The 26,237-nt window shown below is 52.4% G+C and overlaps 3 protein-coding genes across 3 annotated transcripts; all 3 read left to right on the top strand.

Moving 5' to 3' along the window:
* Positions 1–633: 633 nt before the first annotated feature.
* Positions 634–8,934, top strand: LOC112900771 (probable leucine-rich repeat receptor-like protein kinase At5g63930). Its single transcript, XM_025969573.1, has 4 exons — positions 634–990; positions 1,744–4,736; positions 5,949–6,329; positions 7,064–8,934. Exons 2-4 carry the CDS (start codon positions 1,826–1,828, stop codon positions 8,500–8,502), a joined length of 4,731 nt encoding a protein of 1,576 aa, XP_025825358.1. The 5' UTR covers positions 634–990; positions 1,744–1,825; the 3' UTR covers positions 8,503–8,934.
* Positions 8,935–12,396: 3,462 nt separating this feature from the next.
* On the top strand, positions 12,397–14,399 carry LOC112901195 (F-box protein At1g47056-like). Its single transcript, XM_025970050.1, has one exon. The coding sequence runs from the start codon at positions 12,549–12,551 to the stop codon at positions 14,190–14,192; it is 1,644 nt and encodes a 547-aa protein (XP_025825835.1). The 5' UTR covers positions 12,397–12,548; the 3' UTR covers positions 14,193–14,399.
* Positions 14,400–22,478: 8,079 nt separating this feature from the next.
* Positions 22,479–25,468, top strand: LOC112899023 (UPF0481 protein At3g47200-like). Its single transcript, XM_025967354.1, has one exon. It carries the CDS (start codon positions 22,609–22,611, stop codon positions 24,247–24,249), a length of 1,641 nt encoding a protein of 546 aa, XP_025823139.1. The 5' UTR covers positions 22,479–22,608; the 3' UTR covers positions 24,250–25,468.
* The last annotated feature ends 769 nt before the right edge of the window (positions 25,469–26,237 follow it).

The following is a 26,237-nucleotide window of genomic DNA, read 5'->3' as shown; positions in this document are numbered from 1 at the left end:
GATGCAGTCAAACTCGGAAGCCCCGCCGGGCACCCCGCGTTCCCTCCCGCTCCGTTCCCGTTCCGAGCCGGCGCCCCCGCCCGCTTTTCTCAACGGAGGAACCCGTGCAGTCACGTACCGCCATGCTACCCCCTGGTCTACCTGCTAGGCTAGGCTGCTAGCAGCACGCAATGGCTGATCTCACTCGCACGCCATGATGTGATGATGATGACACACACCCCGCAAGTCCGCAATCAACCAGTCCAACCAACTCCCGTCCAAAACCCCGCAGGGACACACGCATCCGAAGCGAGCGCTTCTCGCAATCAGACGGCTCTGGAACCTTCGTCCTCGCCCGCTACAGGCTACAGCGGAGGAACACTGTGCTGGCGCACGCTGCCTGCCAAATTGCCCCCCGCTAAAATCCGAGCCCCAACCAGCAATCAGTGTACTCCTGCTAGTATTAAATACAGAGAAAATAACGGGAGAAAATAAAGACCGGGAAGGAGTCGGGACAGGGGAGGAGGGGGCGCACGCCAAGGAAGCGAAGGGCATGGCATGGATGGAACTCAAAAGTGCCGGGTGGGGCCGGGCGGATTAGGACGAAAAGCAAAGGCAGCGAAAGCAAGGAGAGAGAAGGGAAAGGAGGGCTAGATCGAGGGGGGAGAGGGACCGCCCGCGATTGCTACGGCCGCCATCGCGGGCGGGCGGGCGAGCTTGAAAGCGTGCTTGCCTGCCATTTCCCAGCTTCCAATTCCTTTTCCCTTCTAGCCTTCTTCCTCCCTTCTCCCACTCCCACGTCCACCACCTCCATCTCCTCCCCTCCACGTCCCGCCCTCTCCCTCCACGGCGGCGCGAATCGGACTGCACGTCCGCCCATTCCATTCCCTCCCGCCCGGTGGATGCGTCCGGGCTGGCCGCGGGCCCGTCCGAGGTTGCGGCGGCGGCGGCGGCGGCAGCATCAGCAGCAGCAGCGGAGCGCGGCCACCCCGGCATCCACGGAGGCAGCGGGTGAGTTGAGCTCCTGGCGCGGTCGCGGTCCGCATTACCAGTGTGTCCCCCTCGGTGGTGCTCTGCGCTGTTGCCCTTGCCGCCTTGTCGGGCGGGGCGGGGCTGCTCTCGCACTGTGCGGAGCTCGCCCGCCCGCGGGGGCGAGCGGGAAAAAAGCTCGCGCGCCTTTCGCAGATCTGCTTCGGGGAGGTGCGCGGCGGTGTGCTCCTGGGTCCCCCCGAAGGAAGCGGGCCGGGGTATCCCGTGATTTGAGGGGAGTTCTGCTTTTTTTTTTTTGCTTGCTTCCTTTCGTCTCATGGTCTCAGTCCCTCTTCCCTCCTCGCTCTGCTTTTGGCTTCCCACCCTGCCTGCCTCTGCGTGCGTGCGTGCGTGCTTCTTCTTTCAGGGGACACGGTGCGATTCGCGTGTGCTCCTGTTTGGTGGTCGGTGAGGAGTTGAGAGCGGCGTTAGCATTTCTTCTGGTGGATAAATCGGATCAGAGTTGGCGCGAGTGCTTCGTCGCAGTGTGAGCTTCTCGATTCCTAGGAGCCGATTACTGGTTTGCTGCCGATTTTTGTTTTATTATTTGGTTTTCTGTCTTCACTTGATTTGGTTGCTTGCTCGTGTCAGTTTGTCTGAGAAATGGCAATGCGAAGCTAGTAGTTCCTTTGCTTTCAGATAGTAGTTCAGCGTCGTACTGCCCCAGTGGGGTCTTGAAAATTCAGAAACAATCATCTCGTGCCGTGTTCTTACAGCTCCTCGCGTCCTGTGCAGGAAACCATCCAGCCACGGCGATGTGGGAGCGCAGAAGGTCGTAGCAAGGCGGTTTCCTTGATTCGTGAATCTTCGATCAAGGATGGAGCGCCGGGCTTTGCTCCTCGGGGTGGCCCTGGCCTTTCTGCTGGCCTCCGGCTCCCAGGGCTTGAACCATGAAGGATGGCTTCTCCTGGCGCTGAAGAGCCAGATGGTCGACACCCTCCACCACCTTGATAGCTGGGACCCGAGGGATCCAACACCGTGCGCGTGGAGGGGTGTCAACTGCTCGTCGGCGCCAAGCCCAGCGGTGGTGTCTCTCGACCTCAACAACATGAACCTCTCGGGCACTGTCGCGCCTAGCATTGGTGGCCTGGCTGAGCTGACGCGACTCGATCTATCCTTCAATGGATTCTATGGTCCCATCCCTGCAACGATTGGGAATTTGTCGAATCTGGAGGTGCTTAACTTGTTCAACAACAACCTCATTGGTATAATTCCCCCTGAGGTCGGGAAGCTAGCTAAGCTGGTCACGCTTAATCTGTGCAACAACAAGCTCCATGGTCCGATACCTGATGAGATTGGTAATATGACATCACTTCAGGACTTGGTAGGATACAGTAATAATCTCACTGGTTCGCTACCTCATTCACTCGGCAAGTTGAAGAACCTGAAAAATATTCGGTTAGGTCAGAATCTTATATCAGGCAACATTCCTGTTGAGATAGGCGAGTGCCTCAACATAACTGTGTTTGGTCTTGCACAGAACAATTTAGAGGGTCCTTTACCTAAAGAGATTGGGAGGTTGAGTTTGATGACCGACTTAATCCTATGGGGGAACAAGCTTTCAGGTGTTATTCCGCCAGAGATAGGAAACTGTACAAGTCTTGGCACAATTGCCCTCTATGACAATAACTTAGTTGGTTCCATACCTGCAACAATTGGGAACATCACGAATCTTCAGAAGCTATACCTTTACAGGAACTCATTAAATGGTACAATTCCATCTGACATTGGGAATCTTTCTCTTGCACAAGAGATTGACTTTTCAGAGAATTTCTTAACTGGAGGGATACCGAAGGAGTTGGGCAACATACCAGGCTTGAATTTGCTCTACCTCTTCCAGAACCAGCTTACAGGCCCTATTCCTACAGAGTTGTGTGGGCTGAGAAACTTGAGTAAACTTGATCTATCGATCAATTCACTCACTGGCCCGATTCCAGCCGGATTTCAGTACATGAGAAATCTAATACAATTGCAACTCTTCAACAATAAGCTCACAGGCAACATACCTCCAAGGTTTGGCATTTATAGCCGACTTTGGGTGGTGGATTTCTCAAACAACAGTATTACTGGGCAGATACCGAAAGATCTTTGCAGGCAGTCAAACCTTATTTTGTTGAATTTGGGGTCTAACATGCTCACAGGGAACATTCCCCATGGAATCACCAACTGTAAACCATTGGTGCAACTTCGTCTTGGCGACAACAGTCTGACAGGAAGCTTCCCTACTGATCTCTGCAATCTGGTAAATTTGACAACAGTTGAGCTGGGTCGAAACAAATTTAGTGGCCCAATACCTCCTCAGATAGGCAATTGCAAGTCTCTGCAAAGGCTAGACCTTACAAATAATTATTTCACGTCAGAGTTGCCTCGAGAAATTGGTAATTTGTCAAAACTCGTTGTCTTCAATATCTCATCTAACAGACTAGGTGGAAACATACCGCTGGAAATTTTCAATTGTACAGTGTTGCAACGACTTGATCTCAGCCAGAATAGCTTTGAAGGTTCGTTGCCAAATGAAGTTGGTAGACTGCCACAGCTGGAGCTGCTATCTTTTGCTGATAATAAGCTAACTGGCCGGATACCACCCATTCTTGGTAAACTATCACATTTGACAGCACTGCAGATTGGTGGCAACCAGTTATCTGGTGAAATCCCAAAGGAGTTGGGCTTGCTGTCAAGCTTGCAGATTGCCTTGAATTTGAGCTACAACAACCTCTCTGGCAACATTCCATCAGAGCTTGGTAACCTTGCACTGTTGGAAAGTTTGTTTCTTAATAACAACAAGCTGACTGGTGAAATCCCAACTACATTTGCCAATCTGTCCAGTTTGCTTGAGCTCAATGTCTCCTACAATTATCTCTCTGGTGCCCTCCCTCCAATACCGCTTTTTGATAATATGGCTGTGTCCTGTTTTGTTGGAAATAAAGGACTATGTGGTGGACAACTTGGTAGATGTGGATCCCAGTCATCATCTAGTTCCCAGTCATCCAATTCAGTCAGTCCCCCTTTGGGCAAGATCATAGCAATTGTTGCGGCTGTCATTGGAGGGATTTCACTTATTCTTATTGCAATAATTGTGTACCATATGAGAAAACCAATGGAAACAGTAGCGCCCTTGCAAGACAAGCAACTTTTTTCAGCTGGTTCTAACATGCATGTTTCTGCTAAGGATGCATATACATTTCAGGAATTGGTCACTGCTACAAATAACTTTGATGAGAGTTGTGTTATCGGAAGGGGAGCTTGTGGGACAGTGTACAGAGCCATCCTGAAGGCTGGACAGACAATTGCAGTAAAGAAGCTTGCTTCTAACAGGGAAGGGAGCAACACAGACAACAGCTTTCGTGCAGAGATCCTGACTCTTGGAAAGATAAGACATCGTAACATTGTGAAGCTGTACAGTTTTATATACCACCAAGGTTCCAACCTTCTACTCTATGAGTACATGTCAAGAGGCAGTCTTGGTGAGCTACTCCATGGACAATCATCTTCTTCACTTGATTGGGAGACACGCTTCATGATAGCTCTTGGAGCAGCTGAAGGGCTTTCGTACTTGCATCACGATTGCAAGCCTCGCATCATCCACCGTGATATCAAATCCAATAACATTTTACTTGACGAGAACTTTGAAGCCCATGTTGGTGATTTTGGGTTGGCAAAGGTGATCGACATGCCATACTCGAAGTCAATGTCCGCAATTGCAGGTTCATATGGCTATATAGCACCAGGTGAGTTTCAAGTTTACTTGACATCTCATTATTGGACTTCTGTTGCATGCCCATTGCTGATTTATCTTCTATTATGCATTTATGCTCTTTACTCTAAGCTGCTAGTCAAACAAAGTTTACTAGATGTAGGTGTATCCATAATTCCATATACATAATTTACTCAGGACCAATGAAAGTTTATGCTATAGTTTTGTTTACTGATGGAATTGTTCTTTGGGAAAAGTCCGATTTACACCCTCGAACTATCACAAAAGTCCGATTTTCAACCTTGAACTAAAAAAACAGATAACATAGACCATCCAACTTCCGAAACCGGGCAAATTTGGCCTTTGGGTGGTTTCAAAGGTGGTTTTTCATTTTGAAAAATTAAAAATATTCGAATTTAAACTAAAAAATTCATAAGTAATTTATTTTAAATAAAAAATACGAAATGGGTATCAAAATTTTTTCTAAAAATGTAACATATCTATTGGCACTCTACTTGTCAGTTATTCAGATCCAATTTTTTCATGTTCATAGTATTTGGTTGCTTATAGTTATGCCTATTATTTTTGAATAAATAAGATTCAAATAGAACAACAATAGATATGTTACATTTTTAGAAAAATTTTGGTACTGGTTTTATATTTTTCTGATTTAATATGAATTGGTTTTGATTTTTTTAGATCTAATTAGATTTTTTTTAAAAAAAATACAAAGCTACCTTCAAAACCACCCAAAGTGCTAAACTTGTCTGGTTTCAACTATTGGAGGACTCTTGTTATCCGGTTTTATAGTTGAAGGTTGAAAATCGGACTTTTACAGTAGTTCGAGGGTGTCAACCGGACTTTTCCCTTGTTCTTTATTGGAGTTACTTTGCACCTTATTATGTTGGTTTGCCCATCAAAAAGGATTGCGAAGAAAGTTTAAGCTTATGCTGTCATTTAGATTTTGTATTAATATTAAAAAACAAACTAGTTGTTTATTCCTCAAACCTTAGTATGATGTGACTATGTGATTGTGCTAGAGGTTTCCATGTTTTGGTGATTTGCAATGTTTATCTCAAGACCTGAGTACCCTGAAATGCTAGCTGAATGCTATTCACATCTACTTGCTGTTCCACCCTTATGCCACAAGCATCCATTTACTGATTAAGGTTTTTTTATTTTGTAATAGCAACTACACGCTGATGTTTACTATGAAGTACTAACATAGTCCTCTGCTTTTGACCAGAATATGCTTATACCATGAAGGTTACTGAAAAATGTGACATATATAGCTATGGCGTCGTGTTGCTGGAGCTGCTAACTGGGCGTGCACCTGTGCAACCCTTGGAACAGGGAGGTGATCTGGTAACATGGGTGAAAAACTACATCAGGGACAATTCTTTGGGTCCAGGGATCCTTGATAAAAATTTGGATTTAGAAGACCAAAGCGTCGTCGATCATATGATCGAGGTCTTGAAAATCGCCTTGGTATGTACTAGCTTGTCTCCATACGAGAGACCACCGATGCGGCATGTTGTAGTTATGCTAAGCGAGTCTAAAGATAGGACCAGGGTGAGCTCTGCATCCTCACCTGCCTCTGATGATTCTTCAAAGAAGGATAACTCATGATGTATTTATAATGTGATCAATTAGTCAAAGGCAATACCCTTTTTTTCTGCCTTTTCTAGTTGCTGATGGTAGGGTTCTGGGAGTCTGCATTCATTCTTTGGGTCAGTAATTTTCTAGTGATAAATAATAGTGGTTCATAGTTTCATACAGTTCCAGTGAAAATAATAATAGCGGTTCATAGTCTCATACGGTGTCAGGTTTTGTATGGCAGTGTCTCTCAAAAATGCCCATGAGTTCAGACTAACATGAAGATTGGAGGAAGAGCTCTTGCTCTGGAGATGTTCATTTTTCAGCTAATTCTCTGCCTGAGACATTTCAGCTGTTATCTGCATACGTCCCAGTGTTGTTTCTGCAATTTTACTGAAGCTATACTGGTGACAAGACCAGCCAGGCAGTCAGCGTTATCTGTGATCTGCTCCAATAAAAACTCTGGTGCAATTCATATGCAGTCTCTGATTGTTAAATTTTTAATTGTCAATTGGCGTCTATTGTGATGAACCTCTTCGAGTAACTTGTAGCCTCTCCTCGTTGCTGTTGAGTCGCCCCTCTCTTGGCGGCATCGCCATTGGACGCCATAGAAAAAGTTGGCAATGGACGGTGACTTTCCAACAGATCGGCGCGTCAGCCTTCCGTCACAGCTTCAGAGCACAAGCGGCATCACTGCATCAGTCGCCGGCGTTCTCCGTCGAGTGCTCGAGTCCACTCCACCCACCCACGCACCCAACTGATCAGCGCCTCCATCCATCAACATGGTGGCGGAAGAGAAGGTAAGCCCACACGTCATCCTCTTCCCTTTCCTGGCGCACGGCCACGTCCCCGCCTTCCTCCGCCTGGCCGACCTCCTCCGCGCGCGCCGCCCGGGGCTCGAGGTCACGCTCGTCTCCACCCCGCGCATCCTGGGCTCCCTCTCCCTCCCGCCGGCGTCCCCTCCCCTGCGCCTCCACGCGCTCCCCTTCTCGCCCGCCGACCACGGCCTGCCCCCGGGCGCCGACTCCCTGGCCGACATCCAGGTCCACCAGTTCATCACCTTCTTCCAGGCCTCCGAGTCGCTCCGCCCCGCGTTCGAGGAGTTCGTCTCGGGCATCGGTTCCCGTTCCCCGGTCTGCATCGTCTCCGACGCCTTCTTCGGGTGGACGGCCGACGTCGCGCGCGCGCGGGGCGCGCCCCACGTCGTGTTCCTCACTGGCGGCGCGTTCGGCAACGCCGTGTTCTTCTCCGTGTGGGAGCACCTCCCGCACGCCCGCACGGCCGCCGACGAGTTCCCGCTGCCGGACTTCCCGGGCGTCGTGCTCCAACGCACGCAGATCCCGAGGTACATGCTCCCCGCGACGGGGGCGGACCCCTGGACGGCCTTCTTCCGGCGCGTCATCGCCTTCTGCCGCAAGACCGACGCGGTCCTCGTCAACACCGTCCGGGAACTGGAACCCTCCGGCCTCGACATGCTCCGAAGAAGCCTCGGCGTCCAGCCGTGGCCGATCGGGCCGGTCCTCGCGGCGCCGGCCCCGTCGGACTCGCGGGACGACGCCGGCATCATCCGGTGGCTGGACGCGCACCCGCCGCGCTCGGTGCTGTACATATCCTTCGGGTCGCAGAACAGCATCAGCGCGGATCAGATGAGGGAGCTCGCGCTGGGGCTGGAGGCGAGCGGCCGCCGCTTCCTCTGGGCGCTCCGCCCGCCGCTGGGGTCCGACGCGAAGGGCGCGTTCAAGCCCGAGTGGCTCCCGGCCGGCTTCGAGGAGCGAGCGGCGCGGGCGAGCGCGGGGCTGCTGGTGCGCGGGTGGGCGCCGCAGGTGCGGATCCTGGCGCACCCGTCCACGAGCGCGTTCCTGACCCACTGCGGGTGGAACTCCGTCCTCGAGAGCCTCTCCCGCGGCGTGCCGCTGCTCGGGTGGCCGCTGGGCGCCGAGCAGTTCTTCAACGCGAAGCTCGTGGCCGAGTGGGGCGTCTGCGTGGAGGTGGCGAGGGGCAACTTGGAGAGCTCGGCGGTGGAGAAGGAGAATGTGGCGGAGGCCGTGCGGACGGTGATGGGGGAGAATGCGACGGGCGAGGAGATGAGGAGGAAGGCGGCGGCGATCGCGCGCGCCATGGCGGCCGCGTGGGAGGCGCCGGGCGGGTCGGCGGCGGAGAGCCTGGAAGGGTTCCTGAGGTGCGTCGAGGCGTCCATGCGCTGAGATGCCCCGCTTTGAGATTGGTGCGCACGTAACCGGCAGCTCTGTAACGTGCACTGTAACGTGCAAGCCGTGGGTAATTGTTGCGTCGGGTTTGGATGCGTCATGCGTAGCCGTGGAACTTCTCGTCATGCACGCGAAGTCTGAAGGCACCTGATGAGGCCTGCGAGAAATTCAGGAGGACATCAGCAGGTTACCATCCAAAACAGATGTGTGGTCTCTGATTTCTCGACTGCAGATAGGATTGCTTTCAGATGAACAGTGCGTGCAATGATGAATGATGTAGCCCACACTGGTAGTCAGGCTGAGGCACTCGTCCGTGAATGCCAGTCAATTTCGCAGGGGTTTCAGACCCAACATGCGATGTGGGAACTGGTGAATATATTCAGCAAACTCTCCATCTCCAAGCAGGGAAAGGAGGCGAGCCTTGATCCATTCCACTGTCCATCCGATCTGTAGCCAAAGATATGCTGCACTAAACTTTTCGTAGTCTAAAGAGAACCCCAGGACCCCTGGTTTCCTGTCCACAAACAAAGCCAGCGTGGAGATTTCGCTGAAAATGCGCAGAACGAACAGTGAGGCATACGAAGACTAACCGCGGTTGATGCTTCGGGGTCACGCCCTTCGCCTCTGTCAGTCGGACAGCGACACTGCGAGATTCACCACTCACCTCACTGTCCGACCTTTCCACGGACACGATTGAACCCGAAGAACTCGTTCCTAGCTTCCTATGGATGAAAAACATTCCGTAATCGAGGTCCGAGTGGCACGACGCACCGCGCGTCAGGATTGTAGGTAGCCCACTGGTAGCCCAGGTGATTTGGCGTCCACTCGTGAAGATGCCAGTCCAATACCAAAAAGGCAAAGGGGTTTCGGACTTTCAGTCTCCGCATTCGATGCGGATATCTTCACCGGATCCCGCCTAACCTAACTAATCTCTCTCAGGACATGGAGGAACACCTTTTTATCTTGATGCAGCCCATTGAGCCAAAGGTACGCTGCAACTCCCTTCCATAGTATAGTTCGGAAGAACCGAGATTCCCTGCTCAGGCACAAGATTTGCCGAAGCCGTGCAGAACGACATCGTTCCAGCTGATGCTTCAAGGTTACGCCCTCCGGACGACTACATTGCCAGCCACACAAATCGAATTTCTCCGACGATTTTTTTCCCGAAACACGCAGGAGAGCTACGGATCTCCTCAGCGATCACGCTAATTGCGGAGACGAGACGAAATTATACCTAGTAGTTTCCTATAAAAGCAGCTCGTGATCATCGAGATTCAATTCGAGTGGTATTTGATGCGCCTAGACCATGGCTACCTTAGCCTTTCATGATAGGTGGCGCACACAGCCGAAAGGCGGAGCTGAGGTTCCTTCGGAATTCCGATACGGCGAGTGGAAAGCTGTGCGGGGTTGGTTGGTGAGGCGGAGAGCACTACGTGCGCCATCGATCTATGCTAGTGCAGCAACTGGAACAAAAGTCTTTTGAGTGTTTATAGTAGCTCTTGAAAAATGAAAAACTAATAACCGTCCGCATTACAGACGGCTAACCAAGCAGGGGCGGAGCTAGGCTTGTTCATCGATGTCAGGTGACATCAATGACTATTTGCAAAATCAGTGAGGAATCACTGTTATGCACTGTTCATATTGTGAACTGACAACGTTATGTTATAGAGCTGATATCGGTGGCTTGGTCGGCTAGCTCCGCCCCTGTAACCAAGGGGAAAGAGAACTCAAAGTCATTGAACTACCCTCTTGGTGTCAGATTGCAGAGTGTTCATCCCAGCGCATCAGTGGTTCATGGCCGTTCAGGTACCAACTCGATGACTACAGAAAGTTCAGCGATGCTGCTGCGCAGTACGGAAACGAACTACTTCATGGGGCGAGACAGAGAGGATTGGTCTTTTGAGATTGCGAGTGAACGATTAGATCGGGTGCCTGTTGTTCGGACAGGATTAGCACAGCAGTATTCCAACTGAAAGCAGAACAGACCACCGGGCAGCCACCTTTTCTTATCCGGACCGGACGCCTCCTTTTCGGTGCAGCCATCGAACAATTAACAAGTAGTACCACAATTTGTCTGATACTAAAAACACAATCTTCTTTTCATATCCCACCTTATCATATTGTACCATTGCTAATGCCACTCATGATTCATCTTTTCTATTTTGAATGAATGAACGACCAGCAGCTCAGCTCCTCTTTCCAGTAAAGCTGCAGATCGGGCATGGCATCGCTTGGGACGTGGTAGAAATCTACCTATGCCTGAATACACTTAATACTGGTACCTGCACATCTGATCGTGTCTCGGAGCGGAACGGAGAAAAGGATCTCACTGGTTGCGTCCAGGGGACTTCTCTGTCGACGGTGTCGCATGTAGCAACTTTTCTGAAGATTCTGAACTCTGAAAGGCACCACGGGAGCAGCGACCATTCGGACAGCAGGGGCCGGCCATCCAGCAGAACGCGACCGCCGTAGACCGACCCCCCCGCATCCGTCCGCGGCTCGCCGTCACCCCCGCCGGACTCGCCGGTCTGTCGTGACCTCGTCCGACGACGACGCCGGAGCACAGACCAAAAGCGGGCGCCGCTCCGCGTCTCCGTCCACCGCCGCGCGCCCGGAGATCCGTGAGGCCAGGCGCGGCGCGGACGCCCGGTGCTGATGACTGCTGACCGGCGCGCGGGCCCGCGTGTCTCCCTCCGCTTGGAATTCATCGGCCCGGGCCGGGCCGGTGCACGCACGGCGGGCCGAGCCGTGGCGGGCGGTGGAGACGATGCGTGGCCGTGCGCTCGCGTCGCGTCTGTTACAGCTGGGTCGAGCTGGAGACCCACCCGTACGCGTACGTTGCTTGCTGAGCTCGTCCAAGGGTGGCTGCGTGCTGGCGGCGGCCCCCGTCGTTTCGTCGTCTGGGTACAAGGGGTTCTGGCGTACGCACCGGCGGCGCCGCACGGCACGGCGCGCGACGAGTAGTCAAGTTTCGCGTCAATGCAATGCAAGCTAGAATCCTGTGAGCAGTGAAAGACGCGGGGCGTAAAAGGCGTGTGTTGGTGCGTTTGGTGGGCGCCGGGGCGTTTTAACCGGATCACGCTTATTTGGTGCCGGGGCAGCATCAGTTTTTCCCTTTCTGCTCGAAAGACTATTCCACTAAAACATTCACTATTATTTGTTTATTTATTTGTATCGTTGTTTCCATCTCCACGTCGTTGCTGAAATCGACTTTCCGCCGCACGTACCGCTGTTTTGTTTGTCCGGTGAGACGCCCTTAAGATCAGCATCGCGTTTGAACTTTGCAGTCCACATTTTGTTTCAGAATTGATCGGCTTTCTACCACGCTGCTTGCGCAAATAGAAGTATAATAGAAACTATGCATATAGAAAAATTAAAACGAATAATAATTATAATTAAGACCAGAGGAAGTATTACCTATGGTATCGGTTCTAGCTATGACAATTCATCCGTTCGTCTTGGTTGAGGTTAAACCACGCATTAGCCACCAGTAAATAAGATGGACCATACGATATCGCCGCACTCTTTTTACTCATTGAAAGACCACCGACTCCAAATGAATACCATTTCTTTTTTTTTTCTACCTCAGCTCTCCCTGAAAGTGTCACGCTACTCCTGCCACGAACTCCTCCTGGTAAGCCGGATCAGAAAAATGGTATGACCAGAGCTAAACCAAGCGAGTTCAACCCCAACAGGAAGCAGAGTCGAAAATTCAAAAGTTCAGAACGCCCAATGCCCAAGAAACCCGTCACCAACGAACGGCCGAGTCCACGGCCCAGCCCAAGAAAGCCCGAACCCACGCCGTCTCGCCTGCGCCCCTCACGCCATCCCCGCCGCTGCTGCGCCGCACCACCACACGACACCAACCTGAGAAACGCCGTCCCCATAAACTCTCGCCCCCCACGGCACGGAACTTTCCCCATTCCTCCCCAAGTCCATCCCTTCCCTTCCCAGATCGGCAGATCCGCCCGCACCTACCCCCCGCGCGCGGCGCGCCTCCCGGATGGCCACCGTCTCCCCCGCCCGCCCCGGGCCGCCGTAGCATGGGCCTCACCCCCTCCTACCTCTCCAAATCCAGCACCAACTCCCCGCCGCGCCGCAGCAGGTCGCTCTCCCCGATGGCGCCGCCGCCGCAGCCGCGCGCGACCGTGCCCGTGCAGGTCGCCGCGGGGGGCAGCGGCAGCTCCTCCTCCTCCTCCTCCTGCCTGTTCGCCCCGCCCGCGCGGGACTACACGCAGGACCTGCCCGACGAGATCCTCGCGCTCGTCTTCGCGTCGCTCTCGCCCGCCGACCGCAGCGCCTGCTCCCTCGCCTGCGCGCGCTGGAAGGAGGTCGACGCCGCCACGCGTCACCGCCTCTCCCTCGACGCGCGGGCCGGGCTGGGCCACGCCGCGCCCGCGCTCTTCGCGCGGTTCGCGGCAGTCACCAAGCTCGCGCTCCGCAGCGCGCGGGGCTCCGGCGCCGACAGCCTCGCCGACGACGCCGCCGCGGCGGTCGCCGCCGCGCTGCCCTCGGACCGCCTCGCCAGGCTGAAGCTCCGCGGGCTGCGGCAGCTGTCTGACACCGGGCTGTCCTCGCTCGCCGCCGCCGCGCCGGCTCTCCGCAAGCTCTCTGTTGCTTCCTGCACCTTCGGGCCCAAGGCTTTCGTCGCCGTGCTTCAGGCCTGCCCACTCCTCGAGGACCTCTCCGTCAAGCGCCTCCGCGGCCTACCAGACACGGCCGGTGCCGCTAGTGCCATTACCGAGGAGATCGAATTTCCACAGGCGTTATCCCTGCGTTCAGTTTGCCTGAAGGATCTATACAGCGCCCTGTGCTTTGTGCCGCTTGTGGCGTCCTCGCCGAACCTCCGCACGCTCAAGATATTGCGGTGCTCCGGCGCCTGGGACCTGCCATTGGAGGTCATCACTGCGCGTGCTTCTGGTCTTGTTGAGCTTCACCTTGAGAAGCTCCAGGTGGGTGACCGTGGCCTTGCTGCGCTCTCGGCCTGCAGAAATCTGGAGGTGCTGTTCCTTGTCAAGACCCCTGAGTGCACTGACTCGGGCATCATCAGTGTTGCTGAGAAGTGCTACAAACTCCGCAAACTGCATATTGATGGATGGCGCACAAACCGAATTGGGGATTTCGGACTCATGGCTGTGGCACGAGGATGTCCGGACCTGCAGGAGCTCGTCTTGATTGGGGTCAACCCCACTGTGTTGAGCCTCCGGATGCTTGGTGAGCACTGTCGTGCGCTGGAGCGGCTTGCGCTTTGTGGGTGTGAAACTGTAGGGGATGCGGAGATCATTTGCCTGGCTGAGCGATGTGCTGCGCTCAAGAAGCTCTGCATCAAGGGATGCCCGGTGTCAGATCGTGGGATGGAAGCACTGAATGGGGGCTGCCCTAGTTTAGTCAAGGTGAAGCTGAAGAGATGCCGTGGAGTGTCCTATGAGTGCGTCGAGAGTCTGAAGGTTACCAGGGGGGGATCATTTTCGATCACCTTGGATATTGTGTTGGAGCATGATGCTGGGAGTGCCAGTGAAAATGGTGTCCAGGAGACAGGCCAGGCACAAATCACCGAGCTGACCGATCAGATGGCTGGCATGGACCTTCCAACCAATGCTGCTGGCGCACAATCATCGACACATAGCAGGATGAGGAGTGTCTGGTCAGCAGTCCGGCGTAGGTTTGGCAACCCTCAACCACAGTGATATGAGATGGCAATTGTATGAACTGTTGTTATCCTTTCCCATTTTCTAATCACATATTATGTTTCCTAAACTTATCACATTGCCTGGCCAGTCCGTGCGAGATAACCGTCTATGGATGTTTCTTCGGGTTGTTTTTATTGGCTAATTGCATCAACGTTAGGGTTTTGCATACCCATTAACTTAAATTTGCTCCTGTTGCTTTGTTAATTGTGGTATGTTTCTACACATATCTAGTTCAATTGTTTTCTTTCTTTTCTTTCATTTTACTGCTGGGGGTTTGAGGAATCTTGTGCCATGATTCCCATAAATACCATCAGGATGAAACTTGTAGGTATAGTTAGCTGTGGATGGGCAACTACATCGGTAACAGTATATTTTTTATTTCTTTGCTAGGTTTGAAGTATATTTGAATTTGTCTTTGTCGTTTTCTATGGGCAGACAATTCTCTTCGGTAGCCCAGTTTCACGGTATTCCAATGAAACAATGCCTTGATTCCCATAAATACCATCGGTATGAAACTTGTAGGTATAGTTAGCTGTGGATGGGCAACTACATCGGTAGCAGTATATTGTTTGTTTCTTTGCTAGGTTTGAAGTATATTTGAATTTGTCTTTGTTGTTTTCTATGGGCAGACAATTCTCTTCGATAGCCCAGTTTCACAGTATTCCAGTGAAACAATGTATGCAAACAAAATCCATAGTGCATATATTAAAGCCAATTGCTGCATTTTGGTGTTACTCTTGGATAACGATGTCCTGGGTTTTTTTTTAAGATGTTCTAGTTGTTGCTTGTAAGTTTAACTAGCTGTGGTGGTTGTTATGACGATAGTGAATGATACCAAAATAAATAACTAGCATGCGTGCATTTTTGGTTGTTCAGATACTTGAGGCTTGTGTATACAACACTTGAAGTTTAATTTGTAGTCGTAATGTTTTATAGTGCTAGGTTTATATTGTAAGGTATATCTGGTTTGAGTTGCTTATGGGTGTTGGTGTTGGCTTATACCAGATGCAACAGTTCGTCACTTCATATATATTGTTCCATTCTTCAATGAACATGAGATTTGGTGCACCATTCTATTTGTCAGTGGGGTGTCTTTATCATTAAATGTTGTATTTGTTGGCAAAAGCCGGTGGTTAAAAAGAAATTGAGGTACTTTTGCCCATTTCAGCTCCTCACCTAAATAAAAGCGAGGTTTTCTTGCTGTACTTTTGTCTAGGCGTCGGGCCATAGAGAACAACGACCTGGTGCTGTCAAGAGAAGGTGCGGTGTTGGGAATGTGTCAGCTTGCGTTGGTGTTGCCAGTTTACTCAAGCTGCCTCATAGAATTCGGGAGCAAGGACTTGTCTTGTAGTCTATGTTGTAGTCTTGTATCCTCTGTTCCCTCGCTAGTAGGATACCGCAGTATTTGACCGATAACTTATGGAGTTCTGCCAAAACATTTATTCAAACATCAGACTCAGTACTAAACTGTAAAGGGATCGGAAAGAAGTCTCACTAGGATATAATCGGTCACTGCTGTATGCTGAGTAGCTGGTCAAACTAGGACATCATGTTAAATATAGTTAACGCACAAAGACTTGTCGTATACTCCTAAGAACAATGCAACAGGTTAACACGCCTCGCCCGGTCATGCTCTGCGCAACTCCAATCCGTGGGAACCTGGCCGGCTGCTCTGCCCGCTGCTGGAGCGCTGGTGCCGGCGGACGTGCTTGCCGTCGGGGTGTCTCGTCCGGTACCCAGGCCAGAAAGATGCCCTGGGCGCCATTTAAACCCAAAACGTGAAGCCTGTCGGGTTCCTGTCCATTTCTCCGTCCCTGCGCCGTGCTCTCGCCTCGGATGCTCTACTTTGGCGCGGAAAATGGGGGAGGAGCCGCCTGCGTCCGCTCAAGCTTTTGTCACCAATGCATTGATGGTTCTGCGCCGAGGAAATGATCTTGCCAGTTGCCATGCCAGTGCCACCACTCGTGGGACACGAATGCATTGATGGCCTTTGGGCACTGAGCGCTGCATGGTCTCGTCAGGTCAGGTGTCAAACGCTGTCTGCGCGTGAGCATCTTTCCGCGCACCCGTTTCAATCCAATCCGTTGCTACGGCTCTGCCCCAGCTTATCATGATCGAGTCAGAGCTAAAAACGCGCGCAAAAAGCTGTGTTTGGTGGTGGGTGGGTGGACCAGGAAGGGCCGGTGGGCCACTGCCCAAAGCATGCACAGTTCAGTGCGAGCCAAGACGTTGGATTGCTCTCTTCTGTTCAGCTGAAAGTCCCTCGTTCAACGCCCTTGTTTGTCGTGTCGACGGGATATTTTCTCCCTCGTGATATTTTGTACGCGCATGCAATGGGGCTTTCGTTGAAAACTCGCTGGGGCGGTGGCGTGGTCTGTGGTGGATCTGGTGGTAATTGCGAGGTCGACATGGTATCCGCATCTTCCCTTAGTCGGTTAATGATAAGATTTTTTTTATGTGATCTCTCTAAACTTTAGATCCCAGAAAACGAACACACCCAATGTTGCTTTGCTTCACGATGGCGCCTCTGCAGCAGACGATCTTTCAAGAAACGCGTGGCATGCGGTACTCTTCCGACTGCCCGCTCCTCCGGCCTTGTTCGCCTCCAACAGCCTTGGCGAAATCACCGGCTGAGGTGGCGCTCATAGGAAGTAGAGAAAATAAGAGCTGCTCCCAGCACTTTTTGATCTCTCTGTCTCCTCTCTCATCGCTTCGACAAAAGAGCCATGCGCTAGCGGTGAGTTAAGAGCTAGCGCAGCCTTTTTTGCAGTTCCTCTCTCCGCCACCTCAGCTTCAACCAGCAACATCGTCGCTCGTTGGAGGAGGTCTTACTAGGACTTCTGCTGTGCAGCTGTGCTTGGAAGAGAGCGGGAGAGATTGCTCTTACTCTTACCAGCTGAATGCTTCCCTAATCTTAGCGGTGCACACAGGGCCCACGGCCCAGCCCATATGCAAATGCCAGCTCAATCCGTCTTCGCGTTCGGCCCGCTAGAGCAGAATCCCCATTTCATCGCCCAAAGCTGCTGGTGCGCCAACCAAAGCTAACCGGGTCAAACGAGAGTTTTTTTTGAAAAAGGGTTAAAGAAAAATTAAAATTCGAAAAAGGGGTGCCGGCTTGGAATATTTCGAAAAATGGGTGCCTCCCGCCCAATGAAAGGGCGGGACGACGCATCCCGCCCATCCAACGGGCGGGGGGTCGGCGGGGGGAGGAAAACTTTTTCGCAGGGGCCTCTTCGCGAAAGTTACGCAACATCCCGCCGTTCCAACAGGCGGGGTGTCTTCCGAGGGGCCTCCCGCCCGTTGGGAGGGCGGGACGTTCCGCTGAGGGCATCCGCCCCCCCAACGGGCGGGAGGTCCCTACGAGGGGCAACCCGCTCTTCCAACGGGCGGAATGTCCCCCCCCAACTATTTAAGCCCCCACCCACCCCCTAATTCTCATAAAATTCATTAAAAATCAACAAAAAAGAAAAGGAGGAGAGGAGAGAAGAGGAAGAGAGGAGAGGAAGCGGCGAAGCCCTGTCCATACGTTGGTTTGGAGGTATTATAATCGTATAATTATTAATTATTTTTACGAATATTTGTTAGGATAGTTACACGTAGAATTTAGTATTTTCAATAGCTTTTAGAAATATTTGTTAGGATAGTTCTATTTTAAATAGTTTTGAGTATTTTTAATAGTTTTTAGATATATTTCTTGGGGTAGTTATATTTTGAATAGTTTTTATAATTGCAGTAGTTTTTAGATATATTTTTTAGGGTAGTTATATTTTGAATAGGTTTCAGTATTTTGAATAGCTTTTAGAAATATTTCTTAGGGTAGTTCTGTTATAAATAGTTTTTAGTATTTTCAATTGTTTTTAGATATATTTCTTAGGGTAGTTATATTTTGAATAGTTTTTATAATTGCAGTAGTTTTTAGACATATTTTTTAGGCTAGTTATATTTCGAATAGGTTTCAGTATTTTGAATAGCTTTTAGAAATATTTCTTAGGGTAGTTTTGTTATAAATAGTTTTTAGTATTTTCAATTATTTTTAGATATATTTCTTAGGGTAGTTATATTTTGAATAGTTTTTATAATTGCAGTCGTTTTTAGACATATTTTTTAGGGTAGTTATATTTCGAATAGGTTTCGGTATTTTGAATAGCTTTTAGAAATATTTGTTAGGTTAGTTCTATTATAAATAGTTTTTAGTATTTTCAATTATTTGTAGGAATATGTCTTACGGTACTTATATCTTTCATGCAGATATGGCGCAGACACCAAAGCTCCTTGACGCGCACATCGACGAACGGCACAGGTCGTACCTGGCAGCGGTGGAGGGGCAGGAGCTTCACGAGTTGCGCCCTCATGTAGCAAAGGAGTTGTTGCACTTGGACGGCCGCTGGCTTGACAGGTGATACTTTATATTTTTTTACGAAACTAATGTATAGCTTGTACGATAATTGTAACCACAATGCAAAATATACAGGTTACGTGAGTCTGGTTTGCTGCCACTCGCACGTATGCTTCAGGCCGGCGACGGCCAAGACGGTGGCGCCAAGAAGCGGATGCAGCTGGACCGCTCTCTACTTGCAGCGTTGGCGGACAGGTGGCGTCCGGAGACGCACACGTTCCGCTTGCCGTGCGGGGAGATGGCCCTCACGTTGCAGGACGTATCGTACCTGCTCGGGCTTCCCATTGCGGGTGAAGCTTTTGGCCCGGTTGCCGTGCCACCTTTCTGGAGGGCAGAGCTGCAGGAGCGGTTTGCTCCAGCGAACCCGCCACTTGTTGTGAACGTACCTGATTTGCCCGGCCCCGCCAAGAGTTGGGTAATACAATTTAGGGTATGTTCAGTTATTTTTTATTTAATTTAATTGAATCATATGTGAGTACCTTTAAGTTTTGAATAAATATATTACAGGCTCAGGATCTGCACCCTCTGGCTGGGCAGTACGAGGTGTCACGATACCTGGAGGCATATCTGTTGTGGTTGTTCGGCTGGACTCTTTTCTGCAACTCTAGCGGCAATTATGTGGACAAGGTGCTCATGCAATACGCGCGCGCGATTGCGGATGCGGAGCCGGGCCAGGTACCTAGGTGGAGCTGTGGATCGGCAGTGCTTGCTGCTACGTACCGAGGCCTTTGCCAGGCCTGTTTGAAGACGGAGAGGACCGCTGTCATCACAGGCTGCCCACTTCTGCTGCAGCTATGGTCGTACGAGCGATTCGCCATAGCATGTCCCCTAATCAGCGAGGAGCCTTATCCGCCCGAGATGTATAGGATGTGGGACGAGGATAGCCCCATGATGGGTTCGCTTTGGACCGATCGACGGGTAAGTTCTTTTAAGCTCTTTAATTTACTGTTGTACATTTCTGTATATGAGGAGTACCGATGCAGTTGTGTAATTTTTGCAGATGAGCTGGGCACATCGGCAGGTCCGAAAAGCATACCCTCAGTTCGTGTCCGAATTTGATCGGATACGGCCACATGATGTCATCTGGACACTGTACACCACTGCGACTATCCAGACACGTGCGCCGCATGGGTTGTCTTCCCTCTGCACGCGTGACGAGGAGTACTGGCTGACAAAGGTGAACCTAGTGTTCGATATTCTCGTCGAGTCGTACTGCGTCGAGCGTGTGATGAGGGAGTTCGGGCGACGACAGCACTTTTCTCTCCTACCTCGAGCATTCCAGGCCGTGCCGCGCAACGTACAGGAGTAAGTTTGTGATAACTCGTTTTGTATTAATTATATATTCGTTATCATAAAGCAATGTTGTCTTTGAAATGTTTGCAACAGACATTCGCGCAGGGGATATCATGCCAACGAGGTCAACTGGATCGTCAAGATGCAGGAGTACGTAGAAGGGTGGCTTGACGCACGTGAGGATGTGTGGGACGAGGGGCAGCCACACACAGAGGCGTCATACGCCGCATACCTCCGCTGGTACCTTCTTCGCACGCGTCCGTACGTCAGTCTTTCACGCATTGATGACGCGGAGCATCAGCACCAGCCGACCATCTCGGACACGTATCCCTCGTACCGTGATCAGGAGCACCGTGGCGCGGTACGTCTTTCGCAACTTGAATTATTTAATCTTTTTTTATAAAAGATCGATAACAATATTACTCTGCATCACATTACGTATGCAGATTGATCTGATCAACTACGCGGAGGTCGAAGCTACATCTGAGATCACGTTGCTTGAACGTGGAGTACGTGTACCGGAGTCACGGTACAAGGACACCTTGCGTAAGATTCAAGATAACTTGACGCGAGCGTTACGTGCACTGACGTGTCGCGGCAGAGACGACGTGGGGGCCTCTAGTTCATCTCATGCGTCGGCCCATGTGTACACAGATGGCCCGTCGACCTCTGCAGCACCGCATGCAGCGTCCAGCGGTACTGCCGCTAGTTCAAGCTGTAAGTCCTTTATAATTGCCATTTCGATCACCTTTGATTTACATTACTAATTTCGTTTATTTTTATAGTCATGCACTCGACGGCAATGGGACCTCCTCCTGCAAGAATGGAGCCTCAGACGTTTGGCGCGTATGCTCCAGGAACGTCTCTCCCGTCAAGTTCGATGCCAGCTGCACCGTACTCTCAGGGCTACGCTCAGCATGCATGGTCGGCAGGAGCTCCTGCGTACGGTGCTCCATTCGGTGTGCCGGAGTGGGACGACTGGGAGGGCGGCTCCGCCACTTGGTCAGAGCTGGTGGGCGGCGGCGCTGAGCCTGACATCATTGGTCCATCCCAGACGTATGACGCTCCAGGTGCATAGTTCCAGGATGACCCCTTCACGACTGCACCTCCTCCTCGTCGTCCTCACCATGCTCCAGATGCATTTACGTACTCGGAGGATCACATACGCCGACGGGCTAGGACTAGGGGGGAGGACCAAGAGAGCGCGAGGTCTGGGACATGCGGGGTAGATACTCCTGATTCGGTCGATTTTTTATATTTAAACTGTTTTTGTATGATACTAAAGATTGATATATCGTAGTATCGTAATATTTGGATTCTACGTTGCAAAACGTTATCGTTTAACATATTCATACGAGTTTTAGATAGAGCAATCTTCCTCGTAAAATTGAATTAAATTTTTAAATGTATACAAAAGAGTATGGCGAATCAATATTGTATTTGAAAATAGTCTGAATTTCAAATAGATTATAAATCATAAATTCCAACAGAAAATAACAAAAAAAATAGAGTCAACATCCGCCCACTGGCCGGGCGGGATGCTTCCCGCCCTCTGATCGGGCGGGATCCCTGCCTCAGGGACCTCTTCGCGAATAAAAAACTTTCTTATTCGCGTTTCTTATTCGCGAAGGGGCCCTCGGGAGGGGCCTGCAAAAAACTTTTTGGAACATCCCGCCCTCTGGTTGGGCGGGATGTCCCCTCCCGCCCGATCAACGGGCGGGAGCTCCCATTTTTCGAAATATTCCAAGCCGGCACCCCTTTTTCGAATTTTAGTTTTTTTAACTTTTTTTTAAAAAACTCGTCAAACGAGCCATAAACGGAGGATTTTAAAGCCCACATGGAACACGCGACCACCAGCTGCTGAAATCTGGACGAGCCGATCCCGGGAGCAGGAGGAAATTATGATCCAGCCTCCGGCCAGCCTGGCGGCGCTCGTGCCAAGTCACGGCACGCAGGACCCCGCACCACTGAGGCAGTGATCACTGATGAGCCTGCCTGGCCAACGTGCTGGCTGGTGGCGGCGGTCGCAGCGTCGTCCTCCCCCGCGGCGTGTAGGAGTAGGATACGATCCAGGTCCAGGCTCGGCTCGTCGTCGGCCGCGTGGATTCAGCGGCAGGGGAGGGCGTCGTGCGCCCCACTACTGCTTCGAATGGCCCCGGTGCTCCCGGATCCCGACACACGCACGCCCCATGCCGCAATGGCTAGGAATCAGCGAGCATCCGATTCCGCTCTACCCGCGCAGAAAGCTTCGCTTTTTTGTTTGGCGGATCATGCATTCTTGTTGACAGCAAGACGACGACGATCGAGGAGGTTGTTCGCGTAGAGGATGCGAGGAAGAAGAACGCAGGCGTAACGACTAACGAAGGGGCCATCAGAAAATTCAGAAGGTTCTTTCTTGCGTCAACGTTGCGCGTGGCTTCTGAGACGTAATAGTAGCACGCTGAGATAATTGGTTGGAAAGACAAATCCATTTCTCGTGTTTGTTTACACGCTCAAGTCGGAGTATTTTTAGAATAGACGCAACGGGAGACACAGACTTGCACACATCCACATCCGGATCACCATCAGCACATCATTGCCTTGCCGTGCGCCCTCGCCCCGCTCGCTCCGTCCCGGGCCCAGCACCAGCCAAACTTGGCGGCCACGCGACGAGACGAGACGCCGCACGGCCACACCCCTACGGCCAGCCGACCCGACCCGAGCCTCCCCGTCCCGCCGCCACCGATGGTCGCCGTCTTCAACAAGGACGTGCTGAGCTGGTACCTCATCACCATCAAGCTCAGGGAGGCCGTCGACGCCAACCTCCAGAAATCCCCGGCGCAGGAGCAGCAGCGGGCGCGGGGCCTGCCGCTGCCGCTCACGAACGGCGCCGCGCCACCGCCGCCGCCGCCGCCGCTCCAGCGCCAGCCGGAGCAGGACCGGGCGCAGTCCCCGGCGCACAGCCCCAAGCCGCAGGACTCGGAATGGGTGATCGCCATCCGCGGGAAGCTGGCGCAGGCGCGCGCCGAGGAGGCGGCGTGCCCCTGGGCGCGCCTCTCCGTGTACCGCGTTCCCAGGTGCCTCCGCGACGGCGACGAGCGCGCCTACACGCCGCAGGTGGTCTCCGTCGGCCCGCTCCACCACGGCCGGCGCCGCCTGCGGGAGATGGACCGCCACAAGTGGCGCGCGCTGCACCACGTGCTCAAGCGCACGGGCCACGACATCACGGCGTACCTCGGCGCCGTGCGGGCGCTGGAGGACCGGGTGCGCGCCTGCTACGAGGGCCGCGCCGCCGGGATGGGGAGCAATGAGCTCGCCGAGTGCCTCGTCCTGGACGGGACCTTCGTGCTGGAGCTCTTCCGCGGCGCGCTGGACGGCGGGAAGGGGTTCGTCGACGACCTGGGGTACTCGCGGCACGACCCCATCTTCGCCATGCGCGGCGCGATGCACGCCGTGCGCAACGACATGATCCTGCTCGAGAACCAGATCCCGCTCTTCGTGCTCGACCTCCTGCTCGGGATCCAGCTCGGCCACCCAGAGCAGACCGGCGCCGTCGCCAGCCTGGCCGTGCGGTTCTTCGACCCGCTCATGCCCACCGACGCGCCGCTGCTCCGCAAGGACCGGTCCAAGCTGGAGTCGTCCGTCGGCGCCGAGGCCGCGGCGGCGTTCGACCCGCTGTCCGACCCCATGCTCCACTGCCTCGACGTGTTCCGGCGCAGCCTCCTGCGCGCCGGCCTGCAGCCCATGCCGCCTCCCCCCGCGCGGCTGTGGCTCAAGAAGTGGTCCGGCCTGCGCCGCGTGGCCGACAAGCGGCGGCAGCAGTTCGTGCACTGCGTGTCGGAGCTCCGGGAGGCCGGCATCCGGTGCCGGCGGCGCAACACGGACCGGTTCTGGGACATCAAGTTCGACAACGGCGTGCTCCAGATCCCGCGGATCCTCATCCACGACGGCACCAAGTCGCTGTTCCTGAACCTGATCGCGTTCGAGCAGTGCCACATGGACATCGCCACCCCGGGCGGCAACAACATCACCTCCTATGCCATCTTCATGGACAACCTCATCAACTCGGCGGAGGACGTCAAGTACCTGCACGACCGCGGCATCATCGAGCACTGGCTCGGCAGCGACGCTGAGGTGGCCGACCTCTTCAACCGCCTCTGCGACGAGGTGGTGTTCGACATCAACGACAGCTACCTCTCCGGGCTGTCGGACCAGGTGAACAGGTACTACGAGTACAAGTGGAGCACGTGGGTGGCCAGCCTGAAGCACAACTACTTTAGCAACCCGTGGACGATCGTGTCCGTCGTCGCTGCTGTGTTCCTGCTCCTGCTCACCACCATGCAGACCTTCTACAGCGCCTACAGCTACTACCGGCCGCCCCATTGATCGCCGGGCATCATGGTCCTTTAAAAACTGGCCCAAAATTTGATCTTTTCCGTACTGGCGCCCCGCAACCTTTGAATTGCTAGTTTGCTGATTCGGTCGAGTGAGGCGAAGTAACAGATTTCTTGCCTTTTGATTTGTGTTTTGGTTTTGGTTATTTATCAGGGAAGATTTCTTACATTTGAGTTGTGGGAGAGGCATTTGACCAGCAATTTTTTTTGTCAATATATAATTTGATCTTGTATTGCGTATGTAAAGGATTTGGATAAGGATAAATAACACATATTGAGGACTAGAAAGTTTCATGCCCACCTCTTTTTAGGGTATCAGTAGTGCGTGAAATAAAGGAGGTCTTAAGGTCTTTGAGGTCGACCTCATACATAGTGGAGCCGGTCTTAGAAGGGGATCCTAACAGAAAAGTTTGAGGCCGGCCTCAAGTTTGAGATCCGACCTTAACGAATAAAAAATTCAGAGAGCACGAACGGGGAGGAGGCGGCGCCCGAGAATGACCGAAGATCCAGGCAAGTAGCAAGACCTGCTGTCCTCGTCGGCTGGTGACCTGCAGCCAAACCACCGGAGTTGCGCCTGCGCGCCACCGATGCCCTGCGTTGCTCCACCGCAAGAGACCCCACCTGCGCGTGTGGACGCCGTTCGGGGCGCGGCCTTGCGCGGGCGGAACGGAGCTAGGGAAGAGAGCCAATAGGCTCTGTGTGGAGGCGTGGTCGCCTGGCTGGTATCCGGCGGCGCAGCGCCGGAGTAGAACTAGACGGGCAGCGGCAGCGGGCTTGGCGTGGAGGCGCGGCTGGCCACCAGCGACGACCCACAGAGGCGCGGTGCCGGAGTAGAACTAGGAGGGCAGCGGCAGCAAGCTTGGCATGGAGCGTGGCTGGCCGCCGGCGACGAGGCGTGGCCGTGAGGAGATGGAGGCCCCAGCGCTGGGAACGGGAGCTCCAATCTGCGGCGGCGCAGGAGGCAGAAAAGCGAGGCACAGGAAGATGCGACGTGGAAGAATGGATGAGTTTCTTTTTCCTTTTTTAATATAGAAAGTGTTGCGACCTGAGTATAGCAGAGTCAATTAACGTATCACAAGCTGTTTTGGAGGCCCGCGAGAGACGCTTGCCAGTCCACCGCAGCGCAGCCGCCGCGGAATGATCCAGGGAGTCGGGCAGTCGGCCGACGGGGCGAGCCGCGCCGCCGATGAGTCCCCGTCCTTTCTCCGCCCGCCGGCTCCCGAGTATCCGCGCCGGAGGGGTGCGTTTGGTCGGTCCACTGCGAAGAGCGTTTTTGTGGCCGCGCCATTTGAGCGGTTCATGGTGATCCAGTTTTTTTTTTGTATTCAGTAGCCGGAGCTTGGCGTTGGGCAGTAGCAAATCTTGGTGCTGATTCATTTATTTGGAGGGCAGTTTCAGACGTCTTTGTCAATGGGATGATTCTTCCTTCGGTCCATCATGCTAGATTTAAGTGGAAAGCAGAGGTTGTTTGGATCCACGGACTAACTGTAATCCCCGATCATATCGGATATTTGCATGCTATAATTAGAGGACTAAATATAAGTTAACTATAAAACTAATTGTATAAATAAAGATTAATTTATAAGATGAATTTATTAAACTTAATCAATTTCACACCGAAAGCACGACATCGCAAAATCATCAACTAATTAGATTTAATAGATTCGTCTCGCGAATTAATCTCTATTTATGTAATTGTAATTGGTTTTATAATCAGCTTATATTTAATACTTTTAATTAGTGTCAAACATCTAATACGACGGAATTAAAAATTAAAAATTAGTTCGGTCCCTAACTACGCTTCTGACAATGCCTTTTTTGAAATCGATTGTTTGGTCTTAGGTAGGTATTGAACAAAGCAAATGCTTGCTCACCTGAAGAATGAAACATTCCATCAGAACAACCCACGTTTTCTTCAGTTGCCTAGCGATGTACAGGAAGTGTGGACTCATCTTTGACAAACGTGACGGTCCTCTTGTA

Source organism: Panicum hallii, chromosome 7 (assembly GCF_002211085.1).
Source record: "Panicum hallii strain FIL2 chromosome 7, PHallii_v3.1, whole genome shotgun sequence".
Classification (NCBI taxonomy): Eukaryota; Viridiplantae; Streptophyta; class Magnoliopsida; order Poales; family Poaceae; genus Panicum; species Panicum hallii.
This window is presented reverse-complemented; position numbering and strand designations above follow the sequence as displayed.